Here is a 14,534-nt window from a genome sequence, read left to right as displayed (position 1 = left end):
TGATGTCTACAAAATCAGGTTGTTGACATGGTCATCACAGTTCCCTGACCTAAAACCCATCAAGAGAGGATTTAGAACATTGGAGGATCATTGGAGGTCTGTGATGATTATTTTTCCTTAGATTACTTTTTAAAGATAATTTACCAAATTTTTTTACCTATCCGTACTAAGAGTGCCAATAACTCTGAGTTGACTCTATGGTCATATAATAAAGACTGTAGGTCTGTAGGGTTCTCCACTGTGTAGACAGATCTAAATAAATTTGTTTTGTGCCCCACAATGCTCCTAGGTTTGACTAAGATGTATGAGTAAATAGTAAAGTTATGTTTTCTGATGAGCATTTACCCTAACAATTATGGCCTCTGGTGCAAAAGAAAATCTTTGTTTTAAGCTGCAAAGGCCTTATGGGCCTGTGGCAAAATATGTCTTGTATTCATATATAGCTGAAAAACTGCAACTATTGCATATCACATAGGCTATCCAGGATGACATAAATGGGACCTTGTGCAATAGCATGGACTACATACTTTCCGGCCCAGTAGTTTTAATGATGTTTTCTATATAAGAGCTTATATGATTCACCAATAGCCCAGAAATGCACTATGGCTGTAATGCCACTGATGTCACTGTGCAGTGACATACTGCCTGTTATGAAGGTCTTTGTGTTGCTGTGTGAATGTAAGCAGAAAATAAGCTGGCTCAGGTCTTGTGGTAATTAACTGCTACCCAATAACAGAAGCTGTGATATGTCTGCACATGCTACTCACAGTAATTAAATGAATGCTTAATGCTTTCAAATAATAATGGTGCATTTCAACTTACTTCCCTTTGCATTATCACAGGAAGTGACAAAATTCTATAGTGAAGGAGTAGAACAGAAAATGATTAATGCATGAGGTGGCAGTGGTCATGAGCCGTTAACTTCACAAGCACTGGGTATTCTGACAGTCCATTTATATATATATATATATATATATATATATATATATATTATATATATATATATATATATATATATATATATATCTGTGTGTGTGTGTGTGTGTGTGAGAGAGAGAGAGAGACAGAGAGACAGAGACAGGCTACAGCAGGCCAGTGTGGTTCTTCACAGAACACTGCACCCATTAGAAATGCAGCAGTCCAACAAGTTCAGCTGCTATGAGCTGAGATGGTCTGCTTTTGTTCTGCTGGCAAGAAATGTGACATGTCATCTTTCAAGATGAGACAAACAGGCCAGCGAGGTCATGCCTTTTTTTCAGGCAATGTTTTGGGGGGCTGGTAGGAGAGACACAAATCTCTGAATAACACAGACAAAAGCTAGTCTTTTGAGCAACATGGATTTTTATGTGAATATGATATATTTTAGACACCACACCATTTCTAAACACATAAGCCTCATATTCAAAGAAGTACCATTACAACATTGACAAATGAGCCCTATTTCATGCTACCTGCCCATATGAATGTATTTTGCTAAAGGCTGTGTGTGTGTGTCCTTGTTATTGAGATATTTTGCTAACATCTGTTCTACAGGTCCTGGTATGTCAGTGCAGTCTGGTAAGGCCAGCAGTGACAGACTGTGTGGTCCAAAAACAAAATACCGTCTCTAACATTGGATACTCCCATGAGTCAGTGGGGCTGTGAACAGTACCATTGCATCATTTGTAATAATAAACCTAACAGGCTTAAATAAGATCAAGCATTTTTCAGGTTTTGGTCAGAGCATTAGTTTTTAGATACTGATTTCTCGTAATTATGTTTAAAGTGTATTGCATTGATTGAGCGGATTTCAACAAACACAACAATAAAGACTTGGAATGCTGTTGTTTTTTGTTCTGTTCTATGAGATTTTGGGGAACAGCAAAAGGTTTTGCAAAAGGTTTTGTCCATCACAAAGCAGTAAAAAATACAATTTTCAACCATTTTTAAAAATATATATATTAGAGTGTTATTTGGTGTTAAACTTCTCACATAGAGTAGTATTTTCCATGTGTAATGTGTGGTTAGCAAGATTTGAGAAAAATATGACATATAGTTTGCATAAAAATATAAAAAACATAATTTTATTCCTTTGAAACAACCAGACTGAATGACATAAAGTGAGCGTGTTGAATTCACATAGTATTAAAGTCACTAATTGCATTGTGAAATTTCATGAGGATGTTGTGACTGGTAGGAACTATAAATATAGTATTAAATTTAGCCAGATAAAACATGCATGGTAAAACAATGCGGTGGAAATGTATCAATTTCAAAACACCACCATCCTGCATTTTGGTCTCAGTTTTGATAAGCACTTGGTGTTTCATATATTTCTTGGCTCTGAAAATCCACACTCAATTTATGTTGGATGTAACTAATTGTGTTAATGTTATGCAATTCAATCATGTGGAACAGATGTATGCATTTAAATGTTCATTTTTTATTTCAGTGTGGTAAACACGAGCATTACTAGACATAACATATATGACACACCTGTGACTGCCTAGAGGAAGCAGATAATTTAAAAGTCAGTGACTTTTGTAAAAAGCCAGACCTTGTGAATAAGAGCTATTTTGAATTTGGAAAGCTGATAAGTTAGAGACCCAGCATACATGCGGAAAAAGGTTTGCTGCTCTGCTGAGATAAAAAGGTTTTTTACCCCCTTGAACCACAAAGAATGGCATGTTAGGAGTGAAACAAGGTGGCGGTAGCATCATGTTACCTATTCTCTGACTAAAGCTCTCCTTATAGAGTGAACCCTCTAACCCACCACAAACACATGCACACACACACAAATTACTGCCTAGTTGGTGTGCCCACATGGAAAAAACCTATATAAACATATATGTTTCAATATAGGTTTTGATATAGGTTTTTAATATATGTGACATATATAAAATTGGCCGTTTTCCTATATTATATGTACATATATGCACATATATGTACATATATGCTTTACACATATGTGCACATATATGTACACATATATGCGTGCATACATGTACCTATATAGGTACATATATGCACGTATATATGCACCTATATGTACATATATGCACACATATTTACACATATGTGTACATATATGTAGACATATATACGAGCATACATAAACCTATACATGTACATATATATGTATCTATATGTACATATATGCACAAATACATTTACACATATGCATACATATATGCATACATATATACGAGCATACATAAACCTATATAGGTACATATATACACGTATATATGCACCTATATGCGTACATACATTTACACATATGTGTACATATATGTTCACATATATACGTGCATACATAAACCTATATAGGTACATATATGCACGTATATATGCACCTATAAGTTCACCTATATAATAGTAAAATTAAAATCCATAGCTGCTAGGCAACATAAATAAAAGTCCAAAATGTAGAAATGTACATTATTTATTTACTAAAGATCAATCAAATAGTACAAGAACAAAAATAACACAAAAAAACTGAACAGAAAAAAAAAAAAAATCATCTTGTTGCTCTTCTCAGCTCCGTGAGCTTCGAATTAATAGATGTGCCTATCTGCCCTCGGCTGGCTGCCGGCCACTTCTTCAATGTAGCATCTAGAGAAGATAAAAATAATAAGACATTAGTATTATTATACTATAGTGCTTCATCAGGAACCCAAAGTGCTTACAGTACATCTGCGATTGAACACACATTTTGGATAAAGGGCTGATCATAATAAAAAGTGCGTCATGTAAAGACGTCTGTTGGATGATTCTGATTGTATTCTGTTAAATCTGAAAGAAATTCTGATTGGAAACATCACCCCTCATTTTTCTGCACCCAACAGTACCTAAAATACTTTACAATGGCCTCCCATTGACCCATTCACACACACATTCCACCGGCGAGCTGCCATGCAAGGTTTACCCGAAGAGCAATAAGATATGCATTAAAATCAAGCAAATCAATTACCGGTATAGACAAAATAAGGCACAAACACAGGACAGAGGGGATTAAGGGTGAATACGATTATTTATTAACATTTCAGACGACAACAACTAGTGCTATGAGGTATTTACAACACGTAGGGGTGGTTTCCCGGACAGGGATTCGACTAGTCCTAGACTAAAATAAATGTAAGAGCTGTCCAAACTGAAAACAACTTGCACTGACATATCTTAAAATACATCAGTCCCCTTTGTTTTGCCTCAAAATGTACACAAGTAATGTTTTTAGAAAGGCATGCTTGTTAAAACTATTTATATTTCCTAATTAAACTAAGGCCTAGTCCTGGTTTAAGATAACCCTGTCCGGGAAACCACCCCTATATGTTCTACAAAATAGAGGACTACACACCTTACAGTGCAATACACCAGAAATGTGGCTTTAGAAGAGGAAAGGTAGGATCAAGAAGTGAGCAAGCAATGAATTAGTATTATAGGTCCCAAGCAGATACAGTAACAATAATGGGTGCCTTACCTTTTGCAGTCTCCATTGATGCCTAATAAACATTGATACAAGTAGGCTATGGTTAAAGTGGTGAACTTATAAAGTCTTAAAAGATGTGTTTTCCCTTCTCAACGCATTATGCATTTACTCACCAATAATGGCTGCCTTTTTAATTTTGTCAAGGGCGACCAGCTGCTCCCCATCCCCTCTGGTTGGCTTCCCACCTTAAAGTAATATTTCAAAATTATTATGAAAGGGGGGTAAAATGAAGGTGGAGAAAGCAAGAGTTTATGTTTTCTTGTGGTGCAAGGAAATACAAAAATGCAGAGTAAAAAAGCGATGGTATGCCCGCACACAAACATAATTTATTCCACAGAATATGACTGACTTGTTTTTTTCCAAGGACAGAAGAGATTAGAAACATGTTGTTTTGTACCATTCAGGTTGCTTTTCAGCAAAGTCTCCAAATCAAAGGTGCCCAGCAGCAGATTCCGCACCATGGCAGTAGCAGAGTTGGCAAGGCGGGCTGCTTTCCACGCTTCTGCCTGGCAAAACACCCCAGAGCCCTTTATAACTTCAATCTGAAAAATAATTTCACATCACAATATTAATTTATTGCCAACTTATAGAAACTTTTTCATGTTTCATATTGATTCTTATGCTTAGCTTCCCAATAGTTAATATGTTTTTATGTATAAATGCAGATTAATGATAAAGATATGAAACAAATTAATCATTGCCCTAAACGTTATTAAAGGAGAAGAGGAGTACAGGGTGGGGGGAAAGGAGGAGGTTGGATGGAGAGTAGGGAAGGAGAAAAGACAGTGGGTGAAGAGGAGCGAAGGGGGGCAGGAGGAAAGGATGATTGTCACTTATAACACTAATTGGCTCCTACAAAGCACACGGTTTATACCCATCCTTACTACATATGTTATTCACCTGTGTTTTCGCTGAGGCCTCAGCTGCAGTCTTGTTAGAGAAGAAAAACATTGTTAAACTCTTTAACAATTTTATGCATATGGGGCAAGTAAATTACATATTACCACTACTATCCAAACATAAAAATCCCTATAGCTCAGTTGGAGCCTACATAAGTAAGAAAAATCTGAGGCATAAAAGGGTTACACACACCTGTAGTGTCTCTCGAAAGCACTCAGTCACCATGGGACTCTCTTTAAAGGGCTCAGTCTCCTCGGGGCTCGGTCTCCTCTCTGGAGTCTTAGAGAAGAAAGAAACATAGTAAAACTCAACAATTTTTATTCGTCCCAGCAAGCCACTATAGATTCAAGAGGAGCTTGGAAAACATTAAACATGTCAATAAATTAAAGTTACATGCAAAAGTAATCAGCCAAACATCATAAAAATCCATATAGATCTGTTTGAGTAACAAGTAAACTAAATAAATAAATAAAAATGTAAGGGGGTTACTCACCGGTTGCACTTCTCCAAAAGTCGAGAAGGAGGAATCAAGATCCTCCACAGGAGTCCTTCCAGTCTTGTTCATAGAGGACAAATAGTTATTCTCGTCAATAAATTAAAGTGCAAATACATCAAATAATTAACACTATCAATCAGCCCAACATCACAAGTCTCTACAGCTCTGCTTGAGAAACAATTTTAAAAAGCAATGAAAATCAGAGGAACTTACCTTTTGAGCAATAATGGCGAGGTCACTTTTCATTTGAGGGATTTCTAGAAAGAGGTTATATAAAGAAAAACAATAATTACAATCACTAGATCAAAATAGCACCCAGCAACTCTGTGCCCTTACTCTTTGAAAGACATTTCCTGCAGCTGTGAATGCAAGCTACAACCCTCCAAAGCCCATTGATAAGGCTCTGCAGAGGAAACCTGGTTGTGAACGCAATTTTCTTTCTCCAATTTCTCCCAAATTCAAATTCCCCAGGGTTTTTTTTCTGGATCCAATTGCCTTCTTGAGCCATTGAAGGCAGAGAAGCATCATTTATTATGAACTGTATGTTCTCTAGGCCATGGCTTTTGTTAACCCTCTACGAATTCCACCAGAAAGAGACAAATAAATAGAATTCTAATTTGAATCTTATCAATGGCTAGATGAGCACCCACACTACCACACCAGCTAACAACATAGCATTTATTTTGCCAAACACATGTTTCAGCCTCACAAAATTTCTACATTTATACTTCTCTGCCACCGCAATATCCATCTCCAGAAATAACCCTGCTAATAAATATTAGGAATACTTACGATTGATGATAATGTCTTTCAGACGTGCATTTTCATTTTTAAGAGAATGGACTTCATTTCTCAACTCCTGCAAATTTATTTGCATTTGGTTGAGTTTCCTTCTCTCCCACATCTGTTCGTCCAGGTGTTTTCTAAATTCAGCAGCTGTCTACGAGAAAGAGACAGAGAGAAGAACAACAGCTAATTGTTATATAACTTCTTTTGTAAAAGGTTGATTCTGATTGGCTGGGAGGATGTTACGAGAGGTGTAAGAGGAAGGTGATAAGAAGTCTAGGGCAGAAATCCCTCCACTTGGCTATATGTAACTGGTTGTCCGGCCTCCTGGTGGTTATTCCCTACTTAAAGGAAAGCTACACCGTTTTTTCAATTTTTTACTATGTTCTTACCTCAACTTAAACGAAATTATAAATCCCTGTCTATTTTCAATGCGTGCAGTGCATCGTGAATGTGTTAGCATTTAGTCTAGCCCAGCACTTCGACCTCTGGCGCAGTAACATCACTCCTGTGAACTCCCCCCTCTCATTCAAACTCATTGAGAGGAGGAGTGATGTTGTTACTGCGCCAGAGGTTGAAATGCTGCACACTAAGTGCTCTTCTGCCATACTATATAGTTCTCATTTTTATCTGCTTAAAAAATCCCCACGTTTTATTTTGTGCCACCATACTTACTCGTGTAACTACTCATGTAACAATGTCTTTAAATAGGGAAACATGGAAGTGTTTGGTGACTTCTAAATTCATCCCTGTTTGGATCCTAAGGAATGAATGGGGCTAGACTAAATGCTAACACATTCACGACACGCTGTACAAAGATGAACTGCACACATTGAAAAAAGACAGGGATGTATTATTTTGTCTAAGTTAAGGTAAGAACATAGTAAAATATTGAAAAACAGTGTATTTGTCCTTTAAAACATGAAACTTCCACATCTTGTATTTCATGTAATGTATGTATGTAATACACCACCCACTGGATGTCATCATTTAGGCTACCTTTTTCTTAGAGGGTGGTACTATGTCCTCTTTATCCCCAATACACTCCTCCTCTTCGCTGGCCCGCTGGAAGGGAGAGAGAAAGAGAGAGAAGACAAAGTTGCCTACTGTGCTGGTGTCATACCTTGTAACAGCTACTGGTAATGCACTTTATTATAAAAGTCTTACTTATCTTTACTGTATTGCAATGTAATAAAAACACACTGGATGCAGACTGGTAGTGTACCTTGTTCTTTGAAGGTCTGTCATGACGCGCCTCATCATCCTCCTCCTCCTCCTCCGCCTCCTCCTCCGCCTTCTCCTCCTCTTCCTCGTGGTTGTATTTAGAAGACCATCTCTTTTTCACGTCAATCTTCAGAGGGAGAGGGAGAAACAGAGGATAAAGTTCCGCATTGTGCTGGTTTCATACTTTATAACAGCTACTGTTAAAAGCAATTTAACGGCAACAGTGGTGCAGGTGGTGAGTCGTCTCATGATTGGAAGGTCGGGGGTTCGAATCCTGTGTCTATGGGCAAGACACTTCACCCAATCCCTATGTGTGAATGTTTGGTGGTGGTCAGAGGGACCATTGGCGCAGATGTGAGCAGCCTCGCTTCTGTCAGCCTACCCCAGGGGAAACTGTGGCTACAAATATAGCTTACCACCATCAGCATGGAGTGAATGAACCACCCTCCATTTCATGTGTGAAGCGCTTTGGGTGTGACTTGTGTCTTATAAAAAACGCTATACAAATAAGATTCCCTTATCCCCCATAAAAATCTTACTCATCATGAATGTATTGTAATATAACAACACACACAGGATGCAGACTGGTAATGTACCTTATTCTTTGAAAGTCTGTCATGACCCTCCTCCAGCTTCTCACCCTCCTGGTGCTTGTATTTGGAAGCCCCTCCCTTTTTATTGTCAACCTTGAGAGACACAAACTGACTTTTAGCCCAACACTTATTAACTTATTTTACACCACCTTGCATATACATCTTGTCAACAAAGCACATAAAATCATCATAGATGACACTTACAAACCTACACACATGCCTACACATTAAGAAACAAGAGAGAGAGAGATAACCAAGTAAAGCACCAATTGGTGCAGTCAGTTACCTTTTTCTTTGAAGCCTTCTCAGTCTGCCCCTGCTGCTCACTGTAAGTTGAGTTTGGGATGTGAGGACATTTTATTTGCCATTGTGTGCCCTCTTTCTCCATCTCCATCAGTTTAATTTGGAGAGTTTTTTCAAGTTCTGGTGCAATAAAATTTAAATGTTATCATGAACTGCAAACGTTTGTCTAATCATGTTTACCAAATCTAACATTAGTTCCAACTAGACTTCGCTAACATTAGCAAATTAGGTAACATACGTTAGCTAACATGAAAGCTAAGCTATATCCAGGTACCTAGCAAAATTCATTTTATACTTCTTTAAGTGTGAGCAAAACCATTTAATGTGGTATTTAACTACATAACGTCAGGTAAAGTTTGAGTGTAACATACTGTACTTGCCACGTCAATAATTCTGGCTCGGTGCACCGGCCAGTATTGGCGGCCTTTTCGCCATTCCACCAGCTTCTCGGTTTTATCAGTCCTTTCAAAAAAATCTGTAACTTAAAAATTCCGGACACAGCCGCATGCGGATAACGTCATCAACTACGCGACGCTGTAGCGGTCGATCGGTAGCTGTAGAGTGGAGAAATGCTTGCCAGTATAAATAACATTATTTAAATAAGACGCAAGAAAAGCAATATGGCTCCAGTATGTTACAAAAGGTACCTCATTGACGACGAAGCACCCGTTCCAGAAAGAACAAAGAGAAGACGTAAACGAAAGTAAGTATTGTAACAAAACGTGCTAGAAGCTAGCTTGCTAAGTTAGCCAGCTAACAAAGCTACCAGCTACAGATTATTTCCAATAACGTTACCATATGGCATAATTTCCCTTAATGTATGTTAAGTAACTTATGTTTGTATAAAGGTAAAATTTATCTTTTCATTTCCACTGTATAACCCCCCCAAAAAAAAATAAAAATAAGTAAAAAAAAAAAATAATAATAATAAAACAGTTAAAGTTGGAACTCTAGCCAGGAAAATATTTCACTTTGTGTGTTTTGAATTTAAAGGTTTCACCTCATGAATGGAATTTACCTACTTGTCTTGGACTTAATCAACCAGTCATATCAATCCTATTATATTGAGTGAGGCATGAAGTGTTTTAACATTACCACAACATTTTTGTTAGGGAAATTTCTGAAGATATGGGTGATGAAGAAGCTGTGGCCTCTTCTTCTACAACTCAGTAAGTAGAAAAATTGCACACATGCATTAGGCCTACATATTTCTTGATCATGATCAAGGATTTTTATTTTTATTTTAGGTATCTCACCCAAGAGGACAATCAAGATGACCCGGTGTCTACTGCTTCTGATGACACCGTAAGTTGCTAAAAATGGCTAAAATATTCAAGTTAGGTGTTTTGTTTGTGCATGTGCATGCACACTAGTTACTGTAAATCATCATAAGATAATTCCACAATCCAAACTTCCACCTGATGTTGCTTAAAGTGGAGCACAATTTGGAAATACCATATTACTTTGTCCTTTGTCCATATTGCAGCGATACCCATGTTTTTATCTTGTTAAAAAAACTTTTAGGTTTTGATTCAGGTGCAAATACAGCATCTCTCTCAGCTGGCCCCATACAAAATGACAGAACCTGTCTCTCACTGTGTTTGGCCAGATGGATAGTGTCAGAAAAATATACATGTGGACAAAAGGGGGCACAGTTATTATTTTTTTTAAATTAATTTATGATATAATGACAAAAAAAATCAATGCAAAAGACTCTTAAAAAAAAACAAATACATTTGAGCCTGACTTCAAATGCAGGTGGTTACCATATTTGTATGAGTCTGTGCAAATTTGGGATTGCTAATCCAATGTTTTAAATTCACAGATGAACCAACCCATATCTGGCCCTAGCTCTTCACCTGGGGAGCCAGTAGAGGAACATCTAGAAGACCCCACAAGTCCAACTTTAGACCAGAAACCAACAAAAGAACAGGTGGAACTTCTGCTGCTGGCATTAAAACTCAAACACGGATTAACAAATAGAGCCTTGGAGGACATCATGCATCTTATCAACTTTAGTGCTGGTCCTGGTGGGGAATTGGTTAGTCGCTCAAAGTACCTTTTCTACAAAGCATTTGATTCAGTGAAAGACATATTAGAAGTACATTATGTGTGCAAGAGTTGCAACGTAAGCATGCAGGAAGGTCCCTTTAATGTCAAGTGCCCAGTCTGTGACCAGGACACATCAAAAGCGCATGCACAAAGAAGACCAGTGTTTTTTGTACTTGCCACTACAAAACCAAATAAAAAAACTGCTTGAGGACCACCAATTAGGGAAACACCTGAAACACCGTTTTGAGAAGAAGGATGCCTCCATCAAAGATATTTACGATGGACATTTATACAAAAAACTATCACCCCTTGCATCACCAGACAACATATCACTGACTTTTAACTGTGATGGAGTGCCAGTGCACAAATCAAACACACAAAGTTTGTGGCCAATTTTGTGTACTGTTAATGAACTCCCAATACAACTACGTGCAAAACATGTTATGCTTTGTGGCCTGTGGTTTGGTCAAAACAAACCAAATATGAACACCTACATGAAACCATTTGTCGATGAATGCATAGAGTTGTACTCTAATGGTCTTATATGGCAAAGTGAAAGTGGGGAAGTTGTCACAAGTAAAGTACTGCTTACTACCATGGTGGCAGATTCAGTTGCTCGGCCACTGATTCAGAACTTTAAACAGTTTAATGGAGAGTTTGGGTGTTCTTTTTGTATGCAGAAAGGAACAGGTGTGTTAAAACGCAGGGGGCGTGTAAGGGCTTATCCATATGAAAAAGCAGAGTTGAGGAATCCCTCCCAGACTGATGATCTGGTAGAAGAGGCTCTTAATGGAAACCCCACTAAGGGAGTGAAAGGGCCTAGTATTTTGTCTTGTCTACCTGATTTTAATATTATTGATGGCTGTGTTCCAGATTATATGCACAGTGTGCTGCTGGGTGTAGCAAGAAGCATCACCACGCTGTGGTTTCATTCTGAGAACAACCAATCGCCATGGTATATCGGACGCTCAACAGAACAGATTGATGACATTTTAACTTCAATTAAACCACCCTGTAATGTTTCCCGCGTCCCCCGCTCGGTGAAAGAGAAAAAGTTCTGGAAGGCACACGAGTGGAACATGTGGTTGTTTTATTACAGCATACCAACATTGAAAGGGGTCTTACCTGAAAAATATCTGAAGCACTGGTTTAAGTTGGTAAAGGGGGTTTCTCTTCTACTCGGTGAGAATATATCACCACTGCACATATCAGAATCTGAGGGGTTGCTAACAGAGTTTGTTCAGGAAATGGAGACCCTTTATGGGATCAATAATGTCACTTTCAATGTACATTTGTGCCTTCATCTGCCCAATACTGTGAGGAACTGGGGTCCCCTCTGGGCACAGTCTGCTTTTGTGTTTGAGTCATACAATGGGATCATTTTAGATATGATAAAGAGTAGCCAGGGAGTTTCTCTGCAGATAATGCAAACAGTTTGGCTACAGGTTGCATTTCCATCATTTTCCCAAAAAACCATGGTGGCAGCTTCTGATGATTACTTGGCTCTCTTAGAGTCTTTTTCAGTTGAGAAAAAAATGGTGCAGGAAGTAAGTCGCTCTCATGGTGTTACATCTCTGGGTAGGCCTAAAATTTGTATGATCAGAAATGATGATTTTCTGGCCTTGAACAGCATCAGCAACCTAGGAAATAGAGTCACTGTGAAGTATTTTTGCAGAGTAGTGGTTAATGGTGAAATAGTTCATTCACAAAACTACTCGCGTACTTTTCGGAGAAACTCGTACACTGTCATTCTTTCTGATCGAGAGGAAAGTATTTTCTCTGTGAAGACCTTCATTGTCTGTGATCTGGGGCAGGGGGAGACATGTTATGCAGTGGGGAAGTACTACCAAAAAGTGAAACAGGACATCTGCGGTCAATTCAAGAACCCTTGTTATTTCATCCCTGTAAGGAAAACTCTGGGTCCTTTAGTTGCTATACAAGCATCTCAGATAAAAGAAAAGTGTCTGTTCATTAAAACTGTGAACAAACATGTTGACATTGTCTTCAAATTCATTAACCACAGTGAAATGCTCCGATAGATGGGATGAGGATGATGATGATGATTACTTGAATGTATGTTCTATGTACTTTTTTTGCTACATTTAGACTGTAATGACCTTTCAGCCATATTCATCTAGAAACTGCATTAACAGAAAACATTGCGTTTGCATTGCATTTGGTGGATGTAACGGTGAATGTGTGGATGTGTATGGGCTGTAATGTGAATCTGGAAGTGACTTGAAATTGAAAAAAAAGTTTGATTGACAAAATGAAAAAAAACAAACCATTTTGTTATACATTTCCTTCTTTTCCTATCTTCATACAAGAAAGAATTGACCTTGTAAATGTTTCTGGAAAACGTGTAGATATCATAGTTAATATATCATGTTAATATATTGCCATAGTTAAATTCCATAACATGCCAATTACATGTGATACCAATTTCATGTGTTCGCATACATAAGTTCTTGCATAATTTTTTTCGTTAATTCTTAGTTTTTGCCTTGATAATAGAAAATATGAGCTAGACATCATGTATGACAGTTGCCAAAATGAGATATGAGCTACAAAATGACCAGATCCTGCCATTAGCTATATAGAAGACATATCTTGTATGTATAGGGCTTATATGTGAATATGAAGAAGCAATACAGAAGACCTATATTTCCTGTATATGCACATATATGCACCTCAGTTTTGCCTAAATGTGGCATATATACGCATATATGCAGCATATATGCAGTATATATACGCATATATGCAGCATATATGCAGTATATATACGCATATATGCAGCATATATGCAGTATATATACGCATATATGCAGCATATATATTATCATATATGTGCATATATGCAGTATATATGTGCATATACGCTGCATATAGGTTTCATATATGCGCATATATCCACATATAGATTCTTTCCATGTGGGTGGGTTCATGATGAATTGTCTGAAGTTTCTTTCCAATTGTAACACTATAAAACTTGGAACACTCTATTCACCGGAGCCTATATGGCCTTAAAAACATATTGGTCATGTAATCTGTCATGTGTCTTCATAGTTTATATTTCACACAGATCTAACATTGTGTAAATGCTCTGTGCAAACTGTACCCAGGTTTAATATTATTCAAGTCAAGCAATGCTACATCTCATTAAATAAGTTTGCAGATCCCTAAATGTTATTCAGATTCACTCATACTTAATTGTTGACACAACCTGTCCTGCATTACTATTTACATACATTTTATAAGTAAAGCCTATACCCTTTGAAAAATAATTATTATATAATAAAAAATTACATACAAAAAAACTGAGAACTACAGCAGGGTTTCCAAGTTGAAGTTTGGAAGTCGAAGTTGAAGACTTCCTGTTACTTCAAACTAGTCTCGCCATTCTCCTCTGACCTCCCTCACCAACAAGGTGTAAACTCTAGTGAAAATTCCAGAGTTCATCAGTTTCTGAAAAAATAGCCTATCTGGCAGCAACAAACCATGCCAAAGTCAGAGAGATCACATTTTTGCCCAGTCTGATGTTTAATAAACATTAACTGAAGCTCTTGGCCTGGATCTGCATGATTTAATGCCTGTTCTAGAATTTTTAATTCCTCTTCTTTGCACTTCTATTTTCGGTGTATTAAATAAATAACCATTTGCATAGTTAGTAGAAACTGCTAACAAATTACATTTGCATTATCCAATGTTCATT

General features: G+C 37.5%; 2 protein-coding genes across 2 annotated transcripts; one reads left to right on the top strand and one right to left on the bottom strand.

Moving 5' to 3' along the window:
• Nucleotides 1-3,325: 3,325 nt before the first annotated feature.
• On the bottom strand, nt 3,326-8,855 carry LOC132856295 (cilia- and flagella-associated protein 251-like). The gene is made up of 13 exons (XM_060885819.1): nt 8,754-8,855; nt 8,471-8,560; nt 7,876-8,001; nt 7,650-7,715; nt 6,657-6,804; nt 6,078-6,121; nt 5,862-5,924; nt 5,561-5,647; nt 5,369-5,398; nt 4,866-5,010; nt 4,582-4,653; nt 4,460-4,481; nt 3,326-3,594 (listed from the first exon to the last, which is right to left on the bottom strand). Exons 1-13 carry the CDS (start codon nt 8,853-8,855, stop codon nt 3,537-3,539), a joined length of 1,053 nt encoding a protein of 350 aa, XP_060741802.1. The 3' UTR covers nt 3,326-3,536.
• Nucleotides 8,856-9,328: 473 nt separating this feature from the next.
• Nucleotides 9,329-13,071, top strand: LOC132856415 (uncharacterized). Its single transcript, XM_060886021.1, has 4 exons — nt 9,329-9,473; nt 9,883-9,939; nt 10,018-10,075; nt 10,596-13,071. Exons 1-4 carry the CDS (start codon nt 9,391-9,393, stop codon nt 11,028-11,030), a joined length of 633 nt encoding a protein of 210 aa, XP_060742004.1. The 5' UTR covers nt 9,329-9,390; the 3' UTR covers nt 11,031-13,071.
• Nucleotides 13,072-14,534: the final 1,463 nt, after the last annotated feature.

The sequence above is a fragment of the Tachysurus vachellii genome, chromosome 13 (assembly GCF_030014155.1).
Source record: "Tachysurus vachellii isolate PV-2020 chromosome 13, HZAU_Pvac_v1, whole genome shotgun sequence".
NCBI lineage: Eukaryota > Metazoa > Chordata > Actinopteri > Siluriformes > Bagridae > Tachysurus > Tachysurus vachellii.
The sequence above is the reverse complement of the archived record's forward strand: the minus strand, read 5'-3'. Positions and strand labels throughout refer to the sequence as shown.

Coding starts and splice junctions, on each gene's coding strand:
- LOC132856295 (XM_060885819.1), bottom strand. CDS start 8,855: ATGGAGAAAGAGGGCACACAATGGCAAATAAAATGTCCTCACATCCCA. Junction 7,716..7,875: donor ACAGACCTTCAAAGAACAAG/GTACACTACCAG, acceptor TCTCCCTTCCAG/CGGGCCAGCGAAGAGGAGGA. Junction 5,011..5,368: donor AGGCCTCAGCGAAAACACAG/GTGAATAACATA, acceptor ATTATTTTTCAG/ATTGAAGTTATAAAGGGCTC.
- LOC132856415 (XM_060886021.1), top strand. CDS start 9,391: ATGGCTCCAGTATGTTACAAAAGGTACCTCATTGACGACGAAGCACCC. Junction 9,474..9,882: donor AAGAGAAGACGTAAACGAAA/GTAAGTATTGTA, acceptor CATTTTTGTTAG/GGAAATTTCTGAAGATATGG. Junction 10,076..10,595: donor CTACTGCTTCTGATGACACC/GTAAGTTGCTAA, acceptor TTAAATTCACAG/ATGAACCAACCCATATCTGG.